We start from the raw sequence: 25,111 nt of genomic DNA on the forward strand, positions 1-25,111 counted from the left end.
CAGCAGGTGTCAAACCCCAATGTTCAGGTGCTTGTAAGTTTTGAATAATAAATTGAATCATGCCGAAACGGCTCTAGGTTTTGCAGGGCCCTAGAAAATAGTTTAATAGAGGCCCAATCCCCAATGCAATATAATGCAGCTTTATGCAACATGTGAAGAAGAGACCTGTGAGGTTTGGAAAGCTCTGTACATGTGAAGAAGAGACCTGTGAGGTTGGGTAAGCTTTGTGCGATATATTATCAGTATCTCTGCAGGATCAGCACAGTCATTATTATATCTGTTTATCCATCACTCCCCCCATGAGGGGCCCACACTGCACGTGACCGAGAGACCCCCAACTTCAAGGCACGAGTGACGTCACCATGACAACCCACCGCCCCGCCTCCTGCGAGGGGCGTGTCCGTGCGGCAGGCGGCGTCCTGACGTCACATCCAGTCACTCTCCCGCCGGCGCCATCTTGATCGCCTCGTGCAGCCGCGGAGCTCTCGGATCAGGTGAGGCTCCCCTCCAGCACCGCAAACCCCCCCGGTCTCACCTCCCTCCCAGCCCCCCGGTCTCACACGCGCACCCTCCGATCTCACGGGTGCGACACCCTCCGGTGTCCCGGCTTTCCCTGGGTCGCGTACCCTCCGGCCTCACCCTCCGTATCCCGCGGCCTCCCGCCGGTGTATTTGTGCAGAGACGGTATACACAGGGGTGTGTATGCAAGGGAGCTGTGTATATTTATAGAGCGAGAGAGGAGAGCTATGTATCGGTGTGTACGTGATGATCCCTGTATGCATGGTGCAGCATATAAGGATGTACAGGTATATCTATAAAATATTGTGTGTGTGTGATTTATAACAACGCGCGGTGTGTGTGTGTGTGTGTGTGTGTGTGTGTGTGTGTGTGTGTGTGTATATAATGCATTTGAAGGTGCATCTGATCTCCTCTCCACCCACACAAGCCTCCTTATTAATGTATTTTTATGTTCTATAACCTCCCTTTTGTGACCTTGTATTGTATGTATACCGGGATGTAAATGCAGTGTTCTTTGCACATGCTTATATCACCGTACTGTATATATGTGCAGAGCCATTGAAAATTGGCCTGTGTATATGAGCAAGGCGATGTGTTCACTGACTGCAGTTCTGAGTGTGTGAACAGATTAGTATACAGTTACAGCGCTATTTATATCTATGCAATCAATTATGCAGTGACCGTATACCTCGATATAGTCAGTGTTACGTACATTTTCTTTGCTCCTCAACACTTCAGGCCCCCCAAAAGTGTATTTGTATCAAATGAATCGAGCAAAAAAATAGGAGCAGCTCCAGGAACATGAAAAAAATAATCTGCTGCATGTAAAGCTATAGATCACTGGTTTCCAACTTTTTTGGGTTAAGGAACCCCTATGTGAAATTCTGAGGAATCACAAACAGCGCACCTGAGATCAGATGCCTTGTAAATTCTTCTGTATTTGGTACAATTTTATAATGACCTGATAATTACAGAGAACCCTTTAGCGATGTCCGTGGGAACCCAAGTGTTTCTAGGAACCTTGGTTGAAAAATACTCGTAAAGAGTGCATTTAGGACTGAGCGGTGCAAAAAAAAAATGAGTATAACCACAAAGATACTAGTCAGCTGACTGCTATAATGTCTCCTGATGTCTAAATAATGTTCAATAACTATTTTTTTTTCACATTCTGCTGCGTTGGTGCTGTGAACTATTACATTTTTGTATTGAATGAATGATGAATATTTTCTGCCCATCCGGATCGGTGTTTGTCAGTTTGATCTTTTTGTGCAGTCGGAAGTTGTGGTTCTGAGCGTAACAGCAGTGTCATACCAAACACTGTACACTGCATGTGCACTAAACAGAGTTTTGTAATGCTTAATAGAAATGTCACAATTACTTTTCCTGTTTATGCCCCAAAGTTCAATTCCAAAATCACATCAAATTCTACAGAATATTCATTACATAGTGTGTTGGGATTGATGCATTCGAGTTCCTCCTACATGAATGAAGAAGGGTGTAGTGAGGCGTCCCTTCTTACACGATTCACCTTGGCTGCATCCAGTGTTTAGTTAAGCATAAAATAATTTGACATCTAACTTTTGAAAGTGAATACTGTTATATATTTAGTTCTTGCCAGTCCTCAAGTGCGCCCAACACATCATGTTTTAAGGATATCCCAGCTTCAGCACAGGTGGTTCACTCTGAGCCACCTGTGCTGAAGCAGTTATATCCTTAATGCATTACCTGTTCCGGGGGGTCTTTAGGACTGGACTGGACTGGAGTTGAGCTCCCCTGATTGCTAAATCCAAGTAATTTTTTTGTAGGTGTGGTATAGCAGATACGTGACTCAGCTTGTCATTTAATAAAGTGTGTGGATTTTCCATCACTTAAATGAGTGACTGTGGTATTCCTGCTTTACATTGGATGTAATATTGCTGCGCCAAACACCTGCTCTCTAACATCAAAAATCATCTGGAAATGCACCTGTTCTCAATGACTACCAATCACTAGCCTACAGTATACGCTATACCAGGGGTGTGCAAACTGGGGGGTGAGATTTTCTGAGGGGGTGCGGCGGTTACAGAGGCCCCGCGCTTCCCCGAAGGCATTAAATGCCGGGGGGCCGTGCGAGGCCTCTAAATTCCCTTACCTTGGTGTCGGGCCAACCCCGGTGTCATTTGAAGACTGGAGGGGGGGTGCAGGGGGAAAACGTTTGTGCACCCCTGCTCTATACCACTGGTTTCCAACCTTTTTTTTGTTTAAAGACCCCCAAGTTAAATTCTGAGCAACCCCCAACCCACTGACCAGAAAATTGCAGGGAACTCCTTTAGGGATGCCCGGGGGACTCAAGGGTTAAATACCGCTCTATGCCAACGCTAACCAATGCATTCAGATTTACTGCTGATTCTGTGGCTCTTCCCATATGACACACACACCCAGAGGGTATAAGCTCTTTGGGGCAAAGACTCCTTTCTCCTGATGTTACATTTGTCTTCATGCATTTATCTCGGCTGCATTATTAACTTCACTGTGTTGTAATTGTAATGTTTATAAACAGTGCTGAGTTCTAAATATATATAATAAAAATACGTAGTATTTCACAGGCTCCTTCAGTAATAAAAGGATTAGTGTAAATGGCACATTGATCTTCATAGAATAATGTACTGTATCAATGTTTTGTGTGGCATGTTTATAATGTAAACTAAAAGCCTTTCACTTATCCTTTGTTTCAGGTACAATATGAATCAAGAAAAGTTAGCAAAGCTTCAGGCGCAGGTCCGGATAGGGGGCAAGGTATGAACTCAAATATTTATTGCCTTTTTGCTTTAAACAGTTAAAAGAAGTAAAAAAAAAAAAGTAATATCTTTGTGCTGGGACATCCCTTTGTTTCTCAAATGTTGGATTTTAATATTTACCATCTACTTTTTTAATGTATATCTGTTAAATGGCATATGTTGTGTATACTTCCCTTTGCCAACTGATCGTCCTGTCAGGTAAGTGGGCTGATGGCTTCCTGTTGGTCATGACATGCCACGGTTTGCACAGGAGGTATAGGTGAGGATACATGAACAAATAAGTGGGTATTTTATTAAGAAGGGTAAGAGCAGAAGTTGTTCTCGATGCTTTTTCAGTACTGCTGCTTCATGAAAACTTCCTGTACCTGAAAGTTCTATTAAATCATAGCCGCAAATGTAGTCATTTGCTATTTGATTTAGTGGTAACGCATCATGTAAGTGTTAGAAAAGCCTCTTCGCGATATAATATTCAGTAATCAGGTTTCCAGTTTAAAATCAGCATTCTTTATTCTTCAATCAGCTTTCAGCAGGGATACAGTAGACTATATACGTCAGCTCAGTTTAACGTATCTGAAGGTAGTGTCTTATGCCATATTCAAAGTGATTCTTAGGCTGAGTCCCCGCTGGCGCTGTGCGCGCTCATGCTTGGAGAGCACTCCAAGCATGAGCGCCGGTGTCCTGCATTTACTCGCGCGGGGGACATTGCTGGTAGTTGAGCACGCGGGAAAGTATAATTTTTTTGTTTATCTAAGCACAGGTGAGCGTGTGTGCCCGCGCACAGTGTGAGCGGGGAGTTAAATATATCTATATATGTAAGTAACCGCTACAAGCGCCGCCCACTCAGCGCTTATACCATTAGAACAAAGAGACATAAATCACTCGCTGGTCTTAGCTAACTAGACTAAATGACATACTTGTTTCTCACGAAGCTAAAACACACTGATTTCTCAGGAAGATAAAGAACTAAGAAAACTATACATCAGGATGTAAAGCAGAATGAGAGAGAGAGAGAGACGAAATCTGAGAACAGGTCATACCTGTCAGAATATAAGTTATAGCTTATAGACAATGTATGGGAAACCAGGAAAGGCATCTTATCACTAAAAATGTCCTGTTTTCAAGCTGCCGTAAAATCCTTCATGGGAAAACCAACTTCAAAAACATTTTAACCTATTGTGTGCTGAATATTTATTGCTTAATAGAGTAAATAGAATAGAATAGAATATCCTACTTAATAGAGAAGAAAACATATATATAAATATCTATATCAGTAAGCTGTTATCGATTTTGAAAAAATACCCCAACAAAGCAAAATTAACATAATAGTTCAATGTCAGATGACTACTTTCTTTTTAATGGGTTCTGGAGATTTCTTAAAAAAACTGACCCGTGTGCTGTCGTGTTTATTAAATATAAAAAATATTTTTAGAAAGTTTTGCTTCTCACCCCTTTCATTCCCCCCCCCCTTCTCCAATCTGTTATCAATTGGAAAAAATACCTCTGCAAAATGAAGATACCATTACAATGTCAGATGACTACTTTTTTTTTAATGGGTTCTCTTGAGATGTCTACCAAAAACTGTGACCCTTGTGAGGTTGTGTAAATTAAATGTAAAAAATATTTTTAGGAACGGTTTTGCTTCCCTCCTCCCTCCCTCCCTCTTCCCCCGGCCATCCATCCTACTTTTGGTTCCCCCCTCTCCTTTCCCCCCCCCCCCCCCCCTCTAAAATGTAAATCCATGTTGAAACAAGTTGCTCATATGGTGGTGAGATGCAGCCGACAAATGGTGCAGTGTGTATCTTTATTACCAGCTGAATGTGCGTCTGCACACGTTACTCTACCCTTCTCATTAAACGTGGTGTGTTATTTGGGAGGAGTTGCCATGGCTGCGCTGGGCTCTGGAGTTCTGCGCACGCATTAGCTGGGTTTCAGTCAGTGCGGTGGCTTCATTTATATTTTTGTTTTGCCTGTAATTTATACAAATGAAAGCAGTTAGCCATGTAACATCTCTATGCTTTTGCACTTACCATGCAAATACACTGCTGGCCTTTCTAGAAGTGGTTCTCTAATAATAAAGATATGGGGCGGGGGGTTCAAACTAATGTCACAGTCGTAAACCTTTTTTTTTTTTTTTTTTTTTTTTTTTTGTCATTTTACGGCTGGGAATTTATGCATTGGGTTAATTTCTATAGTATTCGTTTTAAGAAGAAAATAAAAGTAAAAATAATAGCAGGAAATGTCCAGTCCCCCTTCTCTCCCCCCCCCCCCCCCCCATAGTCTATTTTAACTACAGATTGCACCTCTTTAAAATGGGTATTGATGGTCAGTGCTGGCCAACACCCACCACAATACCGTGGAAACGAACCCACTGGAGGGGAGATCCCGGGGGCAAAACCTGTATAAAGATCGCTAACGGGTTGATGTGGCGCTGTGCGTTTTTTCCTTTCTTATTTATTACTTTTTTCCCTGTATTGTAATTGTATAAAGCGCTGCGTTCACTGACACTGAATAAATGTAAACATGCATAGCACAGCCTGCGACTTCCGGGGTGTAATGTGAGGGATATCTCCATAGTATTATAAGAACAGTGGGAAGAAAATCCGCGAGTTTTGTGCCCTCAGATCTACGCGTTGCGCCTCACCTTTCCGTGCTTCTCCCCCACCCCAGGGTACAGCCCGCAGAAAGAAGAAGGTCGTGCACAGGACAGCAACTGCAGACGACAAGAAACTTCAGAGCTCTCTGAAGAAACTGGCAGTAAATAACATCGCTGGCATTGAGGAGGTACAGTCTGATAGGGCTGCAGCCCTGGGAGGAGGAAGGGCCTTGTGGGGAAAGGCTCTGGCCTTTGGTGTGGGAAACCCCTATTGAAGCGCTTTGTAACCTGTGCACCAAGTAAATAAACTGTAAGCTGTGCAAAGCAGGGTTTCATTGCCTGAAATGTTTGATATATAATAGTAAGGTGAGTTGCATTCTTGTCTAGGAGAGAGACCTGCTTAATAAGTAGACATTTATTGCTTTTTTAGCAGTAGTATATTGTAGGTTCTGGCCAAATATTCAACCTTCGCAATCTATTTGCCTCTGACGTAATCGTCGGACGGTAACTGAAACCTTGTACTGCCTTCTTGGGCCATTTTAGTCACAAACTAAAATATTTAAACATTTTCAGGGCTTTGTGAATGGGATAGATGGTATGGTGAGTGCAAGAAATCAATTGACTCTGAACAGCTGTTCATGAGCTGGATGACATGCACTTTGCTCCTTACTATAATTTATGATGCAAGCTTTGGATACATACAAGCAATGCGTGTTTGTTCTTTTATTCAATTCTCTGGCTGTCCACATGAGGATTCTCTGCTGCTTCATGCATAAAACATTATTTAATATCCTGATTTGGACATTCAGTTCCACCTCTGGCCACTGTGTCACTTGCACTTTTTGTCTTCGGAGTCTGCCCTGCATATAACAACCATGAATGTACAGCTAGCCTTCCAACCCAGAGCTGGCTGCGCATGAATGTTTTTGATGTGTAATTGTAAAATGTCACATTTACTGAAGCTCAAGCATACATTCAGCTTGTGTTCCCATAATTTATTTCATCGATAAGTTTAGTTATTAAAATGCTATTGCTGAGAAATCTCCCGCCTCGGCTTTTGATCAGCTGTAACGCTAAACCCGAACCCAGGAGGAAGACCGCACTCTGTCTCCTGGGGGCCCCGAGCTGCCTGTCACTTCTCAGGTAGTTAGAACTTGTGTGTGTGATGTGTTACTTTGTATTACAATGCCTGTTGGGCCATTGCTCTAACTCCTGCAATCTGATTGGGCCGTACAAGGACCTTTCCTGTATACGACTCCAAATAAAAAAATTGATCTGTGTTCCCTCCTTCAAAAAAATAACACTTTTGGGCAGTGGCTGCACTTTTTATATTCACTTTGCTGACGGATGAGTTTTCAGCCATGTGCTTGGCCCGAGCTGAGCTTTTCTGGCACGGTATTAACAAGTAATCTGTGAGTATGGTGTGTGTTGTGCGGCCTCTGTGCTCAATACTTCTTAACGTGAGGCTTATTTCCCACGCAGGTGAATATGATTAAAGACGACGGCACCGTTATCCATTTCAACAACCCCAAGGTCCAGGCTTCCCTCTCCGCCAACACTTTCGCAATCACCGGCCACGCAGAAGCCAAACAGATCACAGAAATGCTACCGGGGATTCTCAGCCAGCTGGGGGCCGACAGCCTCACAAGTCTCCGCAAGTTAGCCGAACAGTTCCCCAGGCAGGGTGAGTGTCCTGGCTCTGGTCAGGCCATAGGGTGACGCTAGGTAGCATCGGAACTATGAGGAAATGTGTCTCCTATTGTCTGTTTCCTGAGATCGGCCAGGCCCACTCTTCTTATTCTTCTAAACTTCGAGACAAAACAAATACAGTATTCACAGCAGCGGATTTTTAAAAGTAAGGCTAATTAAGCGAATTACCAAACAAGCGGTTACATGTGACGTACAAGTGGATACTTTGATGCACCTGTAAAGAGTTCGGGACTCCTGTTTTTGAAAATCAACTGAGAATGAAAGTCCCCGCTCTCAAAATATACCAAAAATACGGCTAGATTGACGTAATGAACTGAACGGGAAACAATTCTTTAAATTAACATCAGAAGTAGCATCTGATGAAGGGGTTGGTACCCCGAAACGTGATGTTACCCAGCTCCGTTGGTGCAATGTCGCATTCCCTTTTTTGTATTTTGTACTTTTTGAGTAATGTATGTTTTTGAAATGTTTTTAACACAAGTATATTTTCTGTTAATCGTGTTTCAAGATATTCCTGTTTTTGGTATATTTTGAGCGCAGTCTTTCATTCTTTGGTATATGCTTGTAGGTGGGGTCGGGGGACCCCCACCGTAGACACTGGTATCCTTGTATATTGGTTTACTATTTTATAGCTTTTGTGCGTGGGTATTTCTCTCTCTTACTGAGGAAAATAATCTGAATTGCAGGCTTAATCCAGCCGGTTTAAAGACAGATTTGCATGTTATGTTTGGTTTAGTATATTAAAACACAGCAACTGATTACTACCTGGGAAGATTAAATACGGAAGCATTTAGGAAAGGCTTCCTCTGAGCTTGATCTGGGTTTGCACGTTCCAAACGTTGCTCCTAGACTTGGGATCTGATGGTTATTTGTTCTTTCCTGTCAGGAATCTGCACAGAGATCGGATGTGAGATCACCTCTGTCTATAATAACAGATCATTTCAGCAGATCCTGCATTAGCCTTCACTTATTGTTCACAGCAGATTCCTGCGTGGTAAATTTTGGAATGAGAGGCAGATTTGCATCATTATATAAGGATAAAAACAAACCTCGCGCTTCCACCCGTGAATTCTGTTCTCTCTGCCACGGATTAATGTTCCTTCACTTAGTGCTAATGTTTCTGTGGTAATGCCACAAAAATAAAACGAGAAACCGTGTCGGTTCTTTTCTCTGCAGTTTTGGACAGTAAAGCACCCAAACCCGAGGACATCGATGAGGAAGAAGACGATGTTCCTGGTAAGTATGTGCTGCTTGGAGACAATCTATTGTATTTCTGCAGCTTCGTTAATTTCAGGGCCGTTTGCAGCCATTCAATAGTCTTGGATATATTCAACTTAAAGTACATGAAGGAATTCACTGAGCAATCAGCCGTTATGTCAAACTGAAAGTAATTATGAAGCAACTTTATTATATACGTTTTTAGTACGAGACGGAGGACAGATTCCATACGGTATTGAGCTAGATTAAAATGTTGGCTATTCCAATTGCTGAATCTTAAGAGCTGTGAAAGAGAATGAATCAGACCCGAAGGGACCACAGAGATGCAGAAAGTAAGGGAGACCACATGATCCGCACATGATATCAACTTCTATGTACCTGCCAGCGGACTTAAATTTGAGAGCATCTTATTGGGAGGGGACACATGGCGAGGCAATGTTATCAGAAATGCAGGGTGTAAACACAGGCAGAGAGTTAGGTAATGGTTTTAAAGACAAGCTGATGCCCATCTGGCTAAACACTGGCATCTTGAATCCTGAGTTGGGAAAAGATGTTACACTCGTGGTGGTTTCAAATTTTTTTTTTTGGTTAAGGAGCCCTGTGTGAAATTCTTAGGAACCCCCAGCCCTCTCTAATAGCATATCTGAGATCAGAGGCATTGTAAGAAACCCCAACCCCCTCTAATAGCGTGTCTGAGATCAGATGCATTGTAAGAAACCCCAACCCCCTCTAATAGCGTGTCTGAGATCAGATGCATTGTAAGGAACCCCAACCCTCTCTAATAGCGCGTCTGAGATCAGATGCATTGTAAGAAACCCCAACCCTCTCTAATAGCGCGTCTGAGATCAGATGCATTGTAAGGAACCCCAACCCTCTCTAATAGCGTGTCTGTGATCAGATGCATTGTAAATTCTTTTGTATTTGCTACAACTTGCAGATGACCTGAACATTACAGGAACCTTTTGGGGGACGCCTGGGGAACCCAAGGGTTCCTAGGAACCCTAGTTGAAAAATATTGCACTAGCGATTTAGGAGTAGGAAGGAGAAAAGTAAAGTGAGTGTTGGACGGGATCATTATAGCGCTTCTATTAAAGATGAAGTCTAATGTTTTATTTTTGTGTGTTTTTTTTTGTTGTAATGCTAGTTTTCCCCCAAAGTAATTTTTTGGGGACTATTGCAATGTAAACCACGCAGAGAAATAGTGGATATATAGACACCAAACCACGCAGAGAAATAATGGATATATAGACACCAAACCACGCAGAGAAATAGTGGATACAGCTAAACCCCGTTATAACGCGGGTCTCGGGGTCCACCCCGAGACCACCGCGTTACTAACGGGGTCGCGAGAAAAAAAAATGGCCGCCGCGCTTTAGCGCATATTCATCCCGCGGGACAGGAGATGGGAGCGGGCATGTCCCTCCGCTCCCCGCTTCCCCCTGTCACCGCGGGACAGGCCGCGGGGCAGGAGATGGGAGCGGGGATGTCTCTCCTGTCCCCGCTTCCCCCTGTCACCTCGGGACAGGCCGCGGGGCAGGAGATGGGAGCGGGGATGTCCCTCCTGTCCCCGCTTCCCCCTGTCACCTCGGGACAGGCCGCGGGGCAGGAGATGGGAGCGGGGATGTCTCTCCTGTCCCCGCTTCCCCCTGTCACCTCGGGACAGGCCGCGGGGCAGGAGATGGGAGCGGGGATGTCCCTCCTGTCCCCGCTTCCCCCTGTCACCTCGGGACAGGCCGCGGGGCAGGAGATGGGAGCGGGGATGTCTCTCCTGTCCCCGCTTCCCCCTGTCACCTCGGGACAGGCCGCGGGGCAGGAGATGGGAGCGGGGATGTCCCTCCTGTCCCCGCTTCCCCCTGTCACCTCGGGACAGGCCGCGGGGCAGGAGATGGGAGCGGGGATGTCCCTCCGCTCCCCGCTTCCCCCTGTCACCGCGGGACAGGCCGCGGGGCAGGAGATGGGAGCGGGGATGTCTCTCCTGTCCCCGCTTCCCCCTGTCACCTCGGGACAGGCCGCGGGGCAGGAGATGGGAGCGGGGATGTCTCTCCTGTCCCCGCTTCCCCCTGTCACCTCGGGACAGGCCGCGGGGCAGGAGATGGGAGTGGGGATGTCCCCTCAGGTCGCCGCTTACCTCAGAACCATGCTGCCTGCATGGAGGTTGTAGCGGGGGGTTTCTTCTCCCCACCGCTGTCCCCGGTGCTCCCGCTGCCTGCGCGGGAGGAGGGGGGGGAGCGGGTGGTGGTGCTGGTCGCGGCCCGTCTGTGTAGAGTGAGAGAGTGTGTGTGTATGTATATATGGGAGAGAAAGTGTGTGTGTGTATATGGGTGTGTGAGTGTGGGTAAGTGTCTGAGTGTGTGTGTAAGTGTGTGTAAGTGTGTGTAAGTGTGTGTGAGTGTCTGTGAGTGTCTGTGAGTGTGTAAGTGTGTGTGAGTGTGTGTCTAAGTGTGTGTAAGTGTGTGTAAGTGTGTGTGAGTGTGTGTGAGTGTGTGTGAGTGTGTGTGAGTGTCTGTGAGTGTCTGTGAGTGTCTGTGAGTGTCTAAGTGTGTGTGAGTGTGTGTGAGTGTCTGTGAGTGTGTAAGTGTGTGTAAGTGTGTGTGAGTGTGTGTGAGTGTCTAAGTGTGTGTAAGTGTGTGTGTGTGTGTGTGAGTGTGTGTGAGTGTCTGTAAGTGTGCGTAAGTGTGCGTGAGTGTGCGTAAGTGTGTGTGAGTGTGCGTGAGTGTGGTCAGTGTGTGTGCAGTGTGTCAGTGTGAGCAATGAGCAGTGTGTGTGCAGTGTGCAGTGTGTGTGCAGTGTGGCAGTGAGCAATGAGCAGTGTGTGTGCAGTGAGTGTGTGCAGTGTGTCAGTGTGAGCAATGAGCAGTGTGTGTGCAGTGTGCAGTGTGTGTGCAGTGTGGCAGTGTGAGCAATGAGCAGTGTGTGTGCAGTGAGTGTGTGCAGTGTGCAAAAAAAAATGTAAAAAAATTTTTTTTAAAAATTTTTTTTTTTTTTTTTTTTTTTTTTAAAAAAACGGGAGCCACGGGAAAACCGCGTTATAACCGAATCGCGGTATAACGAGGCGCGTTATAACGGGGTTTAGCTGTATATAGACACTAAACCACGCGGAGAAATAGTGGCTATATAGACAGGACTTCTATGGTGGCCTGACTCCGATCAGGGTATAAATGGAACGTATAGCTAGCGCTGCTTCTATAAAAACTAAGTCAACACTTAGCCTTTTCTATGTTTTTTTTCCCCCCCAGATCTTGTAGAGAATTTTGATGAAGCGTCAAAGAATGAAGCAAACTGAGGGGAAATGTGGCAGATGCTTGGAAGCGGACATGACTTGATTTAACTAAATGAAAATCGGCTGTGTGGTTCTAAAGTTTTACGAGCAAACATCACGTGTTAATAGTCCCATAATATAAATATTTTGTATTTTAACAATGCTGTTTCAGCATTTTCTCGCTGTTTATTTTGCGTTTTGCACTTACCCCCAGGACTGGCCCCTTTGGACAAAGTGACAAATGCTGGCAATGCTTGTCTGCTTTGAAGAGTGGCTTGGAGAACAGAAGGCTCTGATAATAACACTTTATTTCTTTCCCCCATATGTAGAAATAAAACACCTCTTTAGATTTGGTGTTTTTTTTTTTTAATATATCCTGCCGTCGAAATCTTGACACTTTCGCTGGCAGTGTTCAGCAATGCATAAGGGGAGTAAGGGCAATATAGGCATTAAGCTGGAATACAAAATATCTTAATATGAATCTTAAAAAGAGACCAAGGCCTGATTATAGTGCGTGCGATGCGTGAAAAGTGCAGCAGCTAAGAGCTGGCCATAGTGCGCGCGGTGTGGAGCGACTGCATGGCAGATTTTTAAAAAGACGTTTTTTCGGACGACGGCCGCGTCACGTGAGTCGTTCAGCCAATGAGGGCGAACCAGCCTGGTGACGCGTTCGCCACGCCTCCCCATCACCTCTATCTAAAAGTGCACACATCGCTCGAACGACAGGGGCGCGCAACGCCATCTATAATCGCAGCCTATACCTGATTAGTAGGGACCACATAGATGCAGAAAATAAGAGAAATGACAGGCTCATGGTCCTCACCTGACATCATCTATGTATCTGTTGTTGGGCTTAAAACTGATTTGCGAGCATCTTCTTGGAAGGGGACACACAGAAGCAAGTAGAGAAACCGGTTTCGGTTGCACAGTTAGGAAATGGTTTAAAGACAAGCTGTGGTCCACCTGACTGCAAAGGGTTAAATATAAAGCAGTGATTAAGATTAGGAAAGAACTGGAGAGTAGCCAGTCTGACCCAACCTGGCAGAGATTAGGTGGGCTTCGAAGGGTAGTTAAATGTTTCTTGTGGATGTTTCTGCATGAGCTATTAAGACCACATATATTTGACATTGAGACACGATTTCTGCTTGTTCAATTTATTACTCGTCATAAAGGGGAGAGGGAATGGGAAAGTTGTCTCCGCATCAGCCTAATATATTAATAATGAATATTTGTGAAAATAATAAAGTTGTTTATGGTGCAAATAGTGATAAGAGATTGTAAACTATATACAGACAAAGAGTCCCTAATGAATGCACTCATAAAAAAATTTGGTATGATAGTTGTTAATTTAAAAACCTTTTAATTAGACATATTTATTCAATTTATTACACCCCACCTCACCCCCTTAGTGAGCTACGGTGTCGTGGTTAAGGTGTTTAAATACTCGATCTTGTGGATTCTTGTCCAGATGAACGACAGTGGACCGGAAAACAGAATGTACCTTTCCCAGTAAAATACTTCAAACTGACAGCCAGTTGCTGTGGCACTTGATAGAGGTTGCGCAGTGTAATAAAGTCTCTACAGATGAGTTGGCCTTTAAGCTTTCCTAGCAGGGTTCCCATTTCTGAAAAGGGTGTGGCATGTGGAGGCCCCCTTGCTGCGTTCAGTAAAGAATCGAACCCCAGCAGAGAGGCTTGTCATGGTGTTGGAGGCAAGGAGTGGGTTCAGCAGCTTTGGGTATTAAAGGGCAGTCCTGACCAAGATGGAAATAAATTAAGGACTGATATTTTTAATTGGTTAAAAGGTGCTGATTGACTTAAAAAAAGGATAGGTATTAAAAAAAAATGACCACTTTGGATAGTTTTTCATTCTTTAACTGTCAGTGATGTGTTGGCTGTGTTTCTTTGTTGGCAAAGTAATCATGGAGCAATCATTCGTGAATTCAGTGCTCCTTACAAAAAGTGACATCCATTTTTTTCACAAGATAGAAAGATTCAATCTCCCATTAAAGCTGCAGTTCAAGCTGTCGTTTAAAAATAAATAAAAATGTCATTCAATATGTGCATCAATACAATCTACACACTGACCAGTGATTAGCTAAGTTGTTGATCGATCCGTTCGCCTGTAATATTCGGCTCGGGGTTCACTAAATGCATCATGGGTACTCTTCTGCTGCACTGACAGCCAAAGTTCTGTGAAGATCATGTGACCAGGCAGGCACTAGATTCAATTGGTTCACTGCTAGGGAGGGCGAGGCTCAAAGGTGATGTTTCAGGAGTGGAGGGGATGTGACTTTGTAAATGGTTGCTATAGGAACAAAAATGCTTGTTATATTAGAATACATTAAAAATGTCTAACATTTATTTAAATGCTACAAGTATTTTCTCATAGTACAGAACTGATTTATTAAAATAAAAAAAAAACCGTAGGGAATTGCTTGAACTGCAGCTTAAAGTAATTGTCTTATTTCTCTGCGAGACAATAATACAGAGTTTAAAAAAGTTTGTGGTGTAAATTCTCAAGCCGTGTTAGACTGTTGCAAGTGCTTAATATTTAATTTGTATTACAGCAAATTGTCCGGGTGCTCCCAAGCATGTTATGTTATAGTAAAGATGGTAAGTGTTGTGCACACATTGAAAAAAATTGCTCTTGTAACAATCTGATATCTTAAAAACGAAACACGGCATTTCTCAACCTTTTTAAATGTTTTGGTTAAAGCAGCAAAACATGCAAAATCTTTTTTTTTTTTTATTATAAATAAATCGGTTCTGTAGTATTAGATAAATCTGCTCTTTTTTTTTGTTCTCGCACCATTTTTTTTATTAAGGGGTTGGAATACAGAAGGGAAAAGGGGGTAGGGGAAGTACATTATAATCAGCAGTAACTTAACAAAACAAAGAACTTTACATAATGTATATTCGGAATCATAGTTTTTGACAGAAACTGTATAGATCAACCAAATTGGGGAGGGAGGAAGGGAACCTCAATGGGGACTTAAACATGACAGTTTTCAAGGTGGGGTGGGGGGAGAAGAGGGAGAATCTACACCCAAAAAATTATATATATATATTATGGGGGGTTGGGTATAGGGAAAGATATTGTAGTGTTCCAAAACTACACCTCTACAAGAAATTGTGTTTCTGCATTTGTATTTCTGTCCCTGAGATCATTTCTCCTTTGATCCCATTGTTTAACACTGTAGCGCTTTTGTAAAAATGCTATCTCTGGGTTCCGCCCCAAACCACCTTCCTGTGTCAGTCATGGTTCCCACACCTGGGCAAATTTATATGATTTTTATTCTAGCTATGCTATAATTCTCTCCATTTAGTAGTCGTTGTCAAGTCTGTTTATTCCAACAGGCAACAATAGAGCATCTTGTGGCCAGTAAAATATGTAGTATTAGTTTATAATAGTTTTTGGGTACATTGGGCGTGGGTCTGCCCAACAGGGCCAGCCATGGCTCTGGGGTCACTGTCATTTAACCCAAAGAGTAAATATGTTCAAAAACTTGTCACCAGAGAGGGGCCATGATTGGACACGTCCACCATATATGCAAAAGAGATCCTCTCTGTCCACAACCTCTAAAACATAGAGGGGATATTTTGATATTGATGGCATACAATCGTATTGGTGTAAGATACCATCACACCATTTTTAATAAAAACTTATAATCTTTTGGTTGCTACAACAACCATTTAGAAAGTCATATCCACTTCCTTCTTTGAAAGTGGCTCTACCGTGTTTTTAACTCCTACACTCACAGATCACACAGCCACCTCCAGCAGTAAAGGAGTTAAAGCTGCAGTTCAGTCAATATCCTGCATGTGTGTTTTTTTTTAATAAATCAGTTCTGTAGTAAGAAAAAATACTTTTAGTATTTTCTGTTTTAAAAAAAACAACTTTGAAAGACTAATTTTCTTGTATTCTATTTTAACAGCCATTTGCTAAGGCACTGCCCCTGCATGTCCTGTCACAAGCCCTGGCACACCCCTTTGTCAGCCCTGCCCTCCCTCTAGCACATGACAGTGCTGGAATGCTCATGAATATTCATGAGCTTCCACTGACAGACAAGCAGAATATAAACAGATCCCTTCACTAATTATGTCACCAAATTTCGACCTATCAATACATGGAGAAGGAATTGACCTGCAGCTATACAGTTCTTTAGGTAATTAGAGATTGCACACATGAAACTATTGAAGTAAAAAAATAAAAAAGACCGAACTGCAGCTTTAAATTGCTGAACAGAAGAAACTGCTATAAGGAGAGAAAAAAAATGTTTTTAAACAAAGTGGTCAGCCCTGGTACAGAATGTTCTGTTGGGAGCTGTCCAGCCTTATTAGCCGCGTGATCATGATATAAAACCTTTGGCTATGCCTGCAGATAGTGATCACTCCCAGGTTCCTGTTCCTCTTTGCAAGCAGGGCTCTCACGTCCATTCCTAACCTATTTGGTTGTGCAAACTGAACTGAGAGCAGCATACAAAGTATTCCTGGGAATCACGTGTGAAAACAAACCAGCTAATTGGCACTGCACCTCTAAATAAAAGTTGCAAACCTCTGTAAAGAGGGTAATGTTTGCAGAACATCCACTTCCCTGTAGTATCTACGCCTGCTAATAAGATATCATGCCCCAGTGTGTCCCCTTGCGTTCTAGCAGACAGTGAACATATGGGAGAGATGTAAAACCTCACACAACACAGATTTAACGTTAACTTGCTGTAAACTGACAGCCTGCTGCTGCCTGTGAGACTAACAGACTGGGTATACTAAGGGAAAATACAGAAGTTGGATGCATATGGCTGGCCCTCCCTCAATTATGTGTTTGTATGTTTTAACGGTGCAATCCCACCCAAAACGAATTTGAGATAAATTCGTGAAAACACAGGCGATTAAACGCACTGACTGAAAGTCTTTTTATTTATAGAAATCAAAATGCACTGGTTTATAACAAATGTTGTTTTAAGTATCGTCACTATATTAGGGAGACACTGGCTCTCCCAGAATCCCCTGCCTGTGTTGTCCACACTGTTTATTGGCTCTTCCTTCTAAGTCAAGGCAGTGACATCATGAAGCTGGAATGAAAGCTGATTCCCTCTGCCATGTTGTTCGATCATGTTATATTTTAGGAGGGACTTTTTCTCACTTGGGCTGGGTCCATGGTCGGCGAGACCGCGCGCGGCGCGATCACAATGCCTTCAGGCAATGATCGTGGCTATAGGCCGCGGGTGCGCGGTGCATGCACAATAGGATAAATTTGATTCTGCGGCGAAACGGCCAGGTCCTGTGAGCGGTTCGCCCAATGAGGGCGAACCTGCTCCGTGACGTCACGGACACGCCCCACCGACACGCCTCCACTTCGCGTCTACCCAGGCCACAAATCACTGCAGCTGAAACGCGGGTGACATCATGCGCACGGTAGCGAGCGCGTGCTCACCATGGACCCAGCCTAAGAATGATCCCTGGAAGGTTAGGAGAGGGCTTCAGAAATGTGGACGTTTTAAACTAGAGGACTGAATGTGTGTGTTCCAGTCGGTGAAGAGGTTTAAAAGTGCAAAAAAATAATTATTGGCACTAGTAATTACAAATGACCCTCACTGGTCACTCCAATGTCTCCAGTTATACATAGATACAGCCAGAAAATGACCCTCCTGTTGGTGAGAGGACAGCATGAGTGGACACTGCATTAAACATTCCCAGCATGGTGACTCTGCAGATCACTTTAACCCCTTTTCTGCCAGAGTGGCCAGCAAAGCACCATCACAATATCCAACACAGGGCATTGCTGGCCGCGCTGGCGATAATGGGGTCATGTATGTCAGTGGTTTCCAGTGTCGGAGAGCCTGACTTGCAGGTCACTCCCTGTGTGGGATTTATAATTACTCTGAGTTTATTACTTTTACGAGAAATTGACAGGTTTTCTGTTTCAGGACCATTTCCCCCCCATCACTGCATTCAGTTTAACCTCTTCACTGCTGGAGGAGCCCCCATCGCATTGCTCCAGTTTCTCTGTGGCTGGAGAAAGTGATACAATAGTAACAGAACTTCATAATCATAGCAGCAACCAATTGCACAAGGTGTTACCTGGCTTTCATTTTAACCAGGATTGTAAGTGCTTTCATTTTCTTCCAAATTTCATATAAGGTACAAAGTGAGAATGGGATTATACGTACATATATAACATTTAAACATGCTGTTGTTGGAGTGGTCGGGCACGCAGTGGATGGGCGTAGAGGCGGACATTGCAGCGAAGTGTCCTGGTGGCGGAACGCCAGGTGCATTTTGGTCAGGCAGCAAAACGTCCTAGACCGTGAAGTCAGAGGGTTAAACCAGAGGTCAAACACCAGCTATCACTCAAACCCCAATCTGGCTACCAAAACTGCCAGACTCTCCAGTGAAGCAGCCCCGCAAGGACTGGTAGACGTGCTTAAAAAGGGTGAATGGGTTATTGTTGGCCTAAGCCTAAGGCCCCGCTGCGTACGGCCGTCTTGCTTGCCGGTGAATTTTTTTCTGGGGGGGGGGGGGCGGAGTGGCGTGGACACGGGTGGGGGGGGGGCACGGCCATGACATGAGGGGGCGGGACCATGACGTGAGGGGGGATTGGTTCCCTTGCATGCCACGTGACGCGGCACTCGCCAAAATCACAAGCTCCTTGTAGCTCCGGCTGGCTGACGCGTCACAGCACGCAGTCAGCCATGCCGGAAGGAGCCAGCGGGGACCTCAAGAACAGAGGCAAGCAGCTGGTGGTTCGCGGCCGTGCGCGCCGCCGGCCGCAGCGGGACCAAAGCCTTAGTGAAGTAAGAAGAAAAAGTTAAAGGGCCTCATAAAGCTCAGAAATGGACACCTTTTATATTACAGAGGTACAGAATATTATTTATTTATAACATATTTTACCAGGAAGTAATACATTGAGAGAGTTACCGCTCGTTTTCAAGTATGTCATGGGCACAGAGTTATGATGACAAATAATACATATAATAATACATGATTACAAATACATAGTTACATAAGTGAACAGGGTATACAGTACATTATATACAAGACATTGCATGCACAGTTAGAGATAATATATATTATAGGCCTATGTAACAGTTACAGACCAGATTAAAATGTGAGACCGCTTTAGTTTTGAAAGAACTTAGCCTGGTGGCGGCTGTTAGAGTCTCCGGTAGATTGTTCCAGTTTTGGGGTGCACGGTACTATGGAAGAATCTGTTGAGTAGGCTTCATCATTAACAAGAGATGGGCAAACAACATAGAGGAGTATGAATCGTTCATTTGACAAATAAATAAAGGCTTAAAATAATCCAAATGTATGCCCCAACATCAAGTCCCACAGACAATGAAGGGGAAGACTTCTACCATGAAATCAGCTAACTTAACAACAAAGGAAATTGACACCTCAAGGTCATTATGGGAGATTTCAATGCAAAGATTGGTGCCCAGCAGAAAGATGAAGCGTCAGTGCATATATATGTTTACGGCAACAGGAATGAATTGGAAGACAGATTAGTAGCATTTGAAGAATGTAAAAAAATCTATATCGATTAAATCTTTATGAAAAATCCAAATAGAAAATGGACATTGAATGGAAACAATGGAATAAAAAATTAAATTGAGTACAAGAAACATGTAATTAAAGACTGCACCATCCTTAATTGTTTTGACACAAGAAGTGATCACTGACTGGTTCGCTGCAAATTACATCTTAAAGTGAAGACAGAAAGAAGAAAACTGATTAAAAAGAAGACAAATGCAATCAACACCAAGAACCTGAAGTATAACAAAAGCGAATTCCAACTAGAGCTCAAAAGCCGCTTCAGCGTACTCGAGAAGCATGAAGATAATTTAACAAACAATTATGAAAAACCTATGAAAATAATCGCTGGAAGCACTGAAGAAAACTGGAGGAAAAGCTGCCATAAAACAAGTTAACAAAATAGCAGATGAGATGAATCAATTATTGAGGAAATGACAAGAAATTAAGTCATCCCAAGACGCAAGAACACAAATTGAATATACAGAGCCGTGCAGGATGATCAACAAGCTTACAACGACGGATGTCAGAAAATTGAACTGCAATATGGTAAGGAAGACTATCGAAGATAACAATAGTTTACCGAAGACTAAGCAGTGTTTTATGATTGGGACGAATCAAGCACTCAAGCACGAGGATTAACACTAAAAGACTCTGCTTTTATCATAAAGAGAGTTGAAGACTTCTACAAGAAATGGTACAACAACACCTGTCATAATCAAGCAGATGGAGAGCGAGAAGAAGCCACCACTGATATACCATGTGTCCTTTCAGAAGACGTAGCAAAGTCAATAAAATCTATGAAGATTAGTGAGACCCCAGTGGAAGATGGAATGCCTACTGAAATCTTGGAGGAAGCTAGGGAAGAATTAGAGACAATCTGTGCAGTGCTCTTCACATGTTGCTTATGGAACATATCTATATTTACTGTATCCTCATCCATACGAAAGAAGATAAAGAAGGCCTCAAGAACTACAGACCTATCAGTCTACTTCAATTAAACGATTGTACGAAGCTACTCATTAATCGACTGCAACGGATCTAGGACTTTGTCCATCCTAGAAAACAGGCAGGATTTCTCACAGTGAATACAAGACAATGGGCCGCATCCAAGTTGTAGAAGTGATGTCTTGAAGTAATGTGTATGATTTACCACTCGCCTTAGGCTTCATAGGTGACTAAAAATCATTTGATTCTTTCTACACCTTGGCCATTCTAAAATGCATTAAGAAGACAACATTGACATTAGAAGGGACATAAACCATTAGATTAAATGAAGATACAACCAGGAATAAGATCAGCAAGGAGTACGACAGGAGGCCTTTCCCACCAACACATGACATTTTGTTCCAGACATTAAATTAGGGGAAAAAAAGGAAGCAAAATCAACAGTGAATTCTTGAGTCACATGCGATTTGAAGATGATATTGCTATTTTTGCCAGAAGTCCAGTAGACATCCAGCAACAAATTAGAGAAATCACAAAAGCAAGTAAGAAGGTGGGCCTCCATATGCATCTCAGAAAGACTATAATGATGTTCAATAAATGTGGCAACTCTACAAAGATCAAAATAAATGAAATGGAACTAGAAGTTGAAGACTATGTCTACCTTGGTCGGCAAGTATCAATGGATAGGAGCCTTATGTATGAAATCAATAGGAGAATGAAGATGGGATGGAGCGCATTTGGAAGAAACAAGACAACTTTTTAAGGGAACCTTCTATGTTGCCTCAAAAGGAAAGTGTTTGACCAATGTATTCTGTCCATGCTCACTATGGACGATCATTGGGGAGGCTTTCATCCAGCAGCAAGGTGGCAAGGGCTGAAGATGATGATGACTTATGCATATCATGTACTTCATTATTAGCGGAGGAAGGTCCTCTTGGAGCATGTGTGCTTTGTTTGTGGTTTTTTAATACACTTATTTGGTTATCTATTTCTGAGTGCTGCTTTGTGATTTCTATCTTGGTGGGGATCGCGGTATTGTTTTATATATATATATATATATATATATATATATATATATATATATATATATCAAATATATATATAAATAAATTAGTATTTCTACTAATCCCATTATTGATATATTATTCCAGGTGCGTGTATATTAATCATACTGCATATTATTCACGTCATATCATTTTACATTCTTTTCTATCACAATTATTATAGATCATAATTATTATAAGTCGTATTATGTGGTGTTTCTCCTAATATTTGTACACCGCACTCCGTGCCTCCTCTTCTCCTGCGGCCGCCTGCAGGGCCCTCTCCTCCCGGGCAGGGGGCGCTGACAGACCGCTGCTCGGCTGAGGCCTTCCCTCCCTCTTCTCCTCTCGTCGGGCCCGGGACATGGCAGTGACAGGAGAGCGGGAGGGAGACAGAGCCGGGCCGCAGCGCAGGCAGGAGCCCGACTGTGGGGACAGGAGCCCGGCTTGCAGGAAGTAGCAGGCCAAAGCCTGAGGCCTTGTGTGGGCACCCAGACCTGCCGTGTCCCCTCAGGAGTTTGCCACCCACCGAGCTGCTCCGACCCGGAGCTTCTGCAGTCCGCCCCGGCATGAGGAGGCAGCGGGTGAGTGCGGGGAAACAGGGGTGCGGTTTACCCCCTCATGGAAGTATCGGGGCAACTGGCACACAACACCGCAGGGCTTCTGGGACATACAGGGGTAATTAGTGAACCTCACGCGCGATCTTGGAGGTAAAAGGGGCAAGTAACTCCTTGTCACCCTCTGTAGGGGGGGAGGGGGTGTGAGAGAGAAGAAATAACCCCCTTTCTGGCTTAGGGTATCTGAGACATACAAGGGGTACTTGATACTTTGTTAGTGATTGGGTATTTGGATATGTAGGTGGCAATTAATCCAATTGCTACTCTCCGGGTCCCTTCAGGATATTTAGGGGACCTGTGCGTTATCAGTATGGGGGTGGGGGCAATTAGTTGAAGTACTCAGGATTTTTGGTACAGACTGTTTCCCCCTGTTACATAAACACAGATAAATGCTGCCATATTATTGCTCCACACACTCTCCTGGAACTGCAGGGTCTGGCAATACATAATGACCCTATTAGCACCTTTTTTAATGCTTATTTTTCTCATGTATATGTGTGTGTGTAGGTAACAGAGCAGATGGCACACAAATACAGATGAAGACAGGTGTACACTGTGTGTGTGTACATATATATATATATATATATATATATATATATATATATATATATATATATATATATATACTGATACATATATATATATATGTAGAGGTATCAGTACCGTGTTAGCCGAGCTTTAATAATCAAAAATAAATAGACTATACCGTTCTGTGGCTAACGAATATACACACACACACACATCACAAATAATTTCCTTTCCATGGAAACCTCCATTAGACACTTGATCAGGCTCCTGGTGCAGATATCATTTCTGCCTATAGCAGACAAGACTTTGAAATATATATAATCCATATTGTATCAAGCTGCCAGCTGAAGGCCCTGAGCTACCACCAATGAGAGCATGAGAGACAGTGGAGCATTCAGTACCCAGAGATGTTATTGTATAAATGTAGTACATAGTATACACTGTGCAGGATGTGATACCTGTGAGTGGGCGCTGCTGATTCTTCATAAATATCACCTGGGTTCGGAGACCTCACAAGTATCCAGCTTCTATGTCTGAGTCAGAAGAGGACACTTGTGAGGTCTCCAAACAGAAGGCACTCCTGTGTGTAATTAAATGGTATCACAATCTATAAAAAGTGTAATTACAGCATATAACATGTTTTCACTTGTCCTAACTGACATCAATGGTCCAAATTGCTGCAAAACTTGTGATTTATTGTAGTCAAGATTTAGACACGGTATACAGGGTCCTGTATATTGGTTCAACAGATATAGATGTATTTTTATTGAACTAACATATTCATGTGAGCATACTGCCCCATGCACAGAGGATAATCCCATGTGTCCGTGTAAAGCTAAACCACAAATAATTGATCGGAGATCTGTGTGAGTGAATGAATGTAGAATTGTTTACACAACAGCCCACCATAGCCTGTTAGTATATATTTTGTATGCAGCATAACTATTCTTTGACTTGTTTCTGCATTTCTTGCTGTCTATCAGGTTAGAGCTGTGATCTCTGTTGTCTCTCTCTTGCTACTGATGGTTGGGGCTCAGACCCTGCAGTTGATGAATTTATGACATACTGTTCTGGTGGTTATATACTTACTTTACATATGCATCAATATATTTGCTCTGTAGCACATGTACATTTGCCATATTATATATAAATGTCCCAAATTTAGAACGGTGTATTTGCAACGTAGTTCTGAACATCAGAATCACATTGTTACCATTGGCTTGAGTGCAGTGTTATTTCCATGCTGCATCACACGCATGCATGGCGACCTTTTTGTAGGTCATTGTTTGCATGAGGTCATTTCGCCTCTGCGTATCTTATTATATATGGGTGGGTCTTGTTTGTGGTGGATGATCAGCACTGATGTGTACCCCTCTCCTGCGGGGGAAAGACTTGTTTTCATTCTGCTGAGTATGCATAGAGTGGAATCTCTGAAATGCCAAGTGCAGGAAGTAAGGCTGTTTCTGAGCAATGAGCCAGTATCATACACCCAAGTGCAGAGACATCGTTCAAATGGACCCCTGGTGTGAACCCCTGTGAGAATCTGCTCGTTGGCTTTTAATCCGTTATGATTCGCATATTTCTGCATGAAGGTCCATTGAGCTCTTGGGAATTCATATATATTACCAGTGTTAAGTCAGTAGGAGTTTCCATGAGATAGTGTCACCATAACACTTGAATGAATAACTCCCTATATGTATCTCGAAGAGTAGTGGTGTTGCGGCCTCTGCCACACACGCTGTGACCCTAGGCGCTTCACTGTGTATCCCTGTTTCTCACCTATCGTGGGATGATGATGAGGTTAATTTTTCCCCTTTTCCCTTTGTGTATGATGTGGATCAGAGCTACCAATGTTCTGCCCAGATTGTACCATAGAGTTGTTTGCCTGAAAGCTACTGAAGTACAATTATAGAGAATTTCAAAAGACGATATGAAAGTTAAAACCTGCCAAGGGAAATGTCCTGTGTATGTGGAAGGTGTCAAAAGCTTAAACATGCACCCACAATTCTGCACCTTTTTGTGTTTTAAACCTCAAATAACAAATAATAATAATCTTCACAAATATGTGGTGAACGCATAACGTTCCCGCAAAGTAAAAACATAAATATTATGGGTAAGTTTCCTCCGTCTCCATTTTGACTGACGCTTGTTGTTGATGTGAAGTTACTGATTACTCACAGCCCATCTCCAGGAGAAATATAGAAAAATAAGTAGCGCAGGATTTAGTTTACAAGGTCAGTGATTGTACATGGTGTATAATTCATACAGCTGCCTTGGTGATGGGAGGCAGCATGTCCAGCCACAAAGTGTAAGTAAGCGCTTGGGGTAACACATTGGGAATATAAGCAACAGTACATATTTAAC

General features: G+C 43.2%; 2 protein-coding genes across 3 annotated transcripts in view; both read left to right on the plus strand.

The window, feature by feature from the left end:
- Positions 1–341: 341 nt before the first annotated feature.
- BTF3L4 (basic transcription factor 3 like 4) lies at positions 342–12,425 on the plus strand. The gene is made up of 6 exons (XM_075616335.1): positions 342–494; positions 3,234–3,294; positions 5,964–6,077; positions 7,372–7,573; positions 8,776–8,835; positions 12,054–12,425. Exons 2-6 carry the CDS (start codon positions 3,241–3,243, stop codon positions 12,098–12,100), a joined length of 477 nt encoding a protein of 158 aa, XP_075472450.1. The 5' UTR covers positions 342–494; positions 3,234–3,240; the 3' UTR covers positions 12,101–12,425.
- Positions 12,426–21,903: 9,478 nt separating this feature from the next.
- The window catches only part of ZFYVE9 (zinc finger FYVE-type containing 9), a 39,442-nt gene continuing 36,234 nt past the window's right edge, over positions 21,904–25,111 (plus strand). Inside the window, exon 1 of one of the 2 annotated variants that reach the window (XM_075616336.1) lies at positions 21,904–22,186. The gene's annotated coding sequence lies outside the window, so the exon portion shown is untranslated. The remainder of the gene's footprint in view (positions 22,187–25,111) is intronic. The other variant, XM_075616337.1, reaches the window with a different exon arrangement.

The sequence above is a fragment of the Ascaphus truei genome, chromosome 10 (genome assembly GCF_040206685.1).
Source record: "Ascaphus truei isolate aAscTru1 chromosome 10, aAscTru1.hap1, whole genome shotgun sequence".
Lineage (NCBI taxonomy): Eukaryota > Metazoa > Chordata > Amphibia > Anura > Ascaphidae > Ascaphus > Ascaphus truei.

Coding starts and splice junctions, on each gene's coding strand:
- BTF3L4 (XM_075616335.1), top strand. CDS start 3,241: ATGAATCAAGAAAAGTTAGCAAAGCTTCAGGCGCAGGTCCGGATAGGG. Junction 7,574..8,775: donor CGAACAGTTCCCCAGGCAGG/GTGAGTGTCCTG, acceptor TTTTCTCTGCAG/TTTTGGACAGTAAAGCACCC. Junction 8,836..12,053: donor GGAAGAAGACGATGTTCCTG/GTAAGTATGTGC, acceptor TTTCCCCCCCAG/ATCTTGTAGAGAATTTTGAT.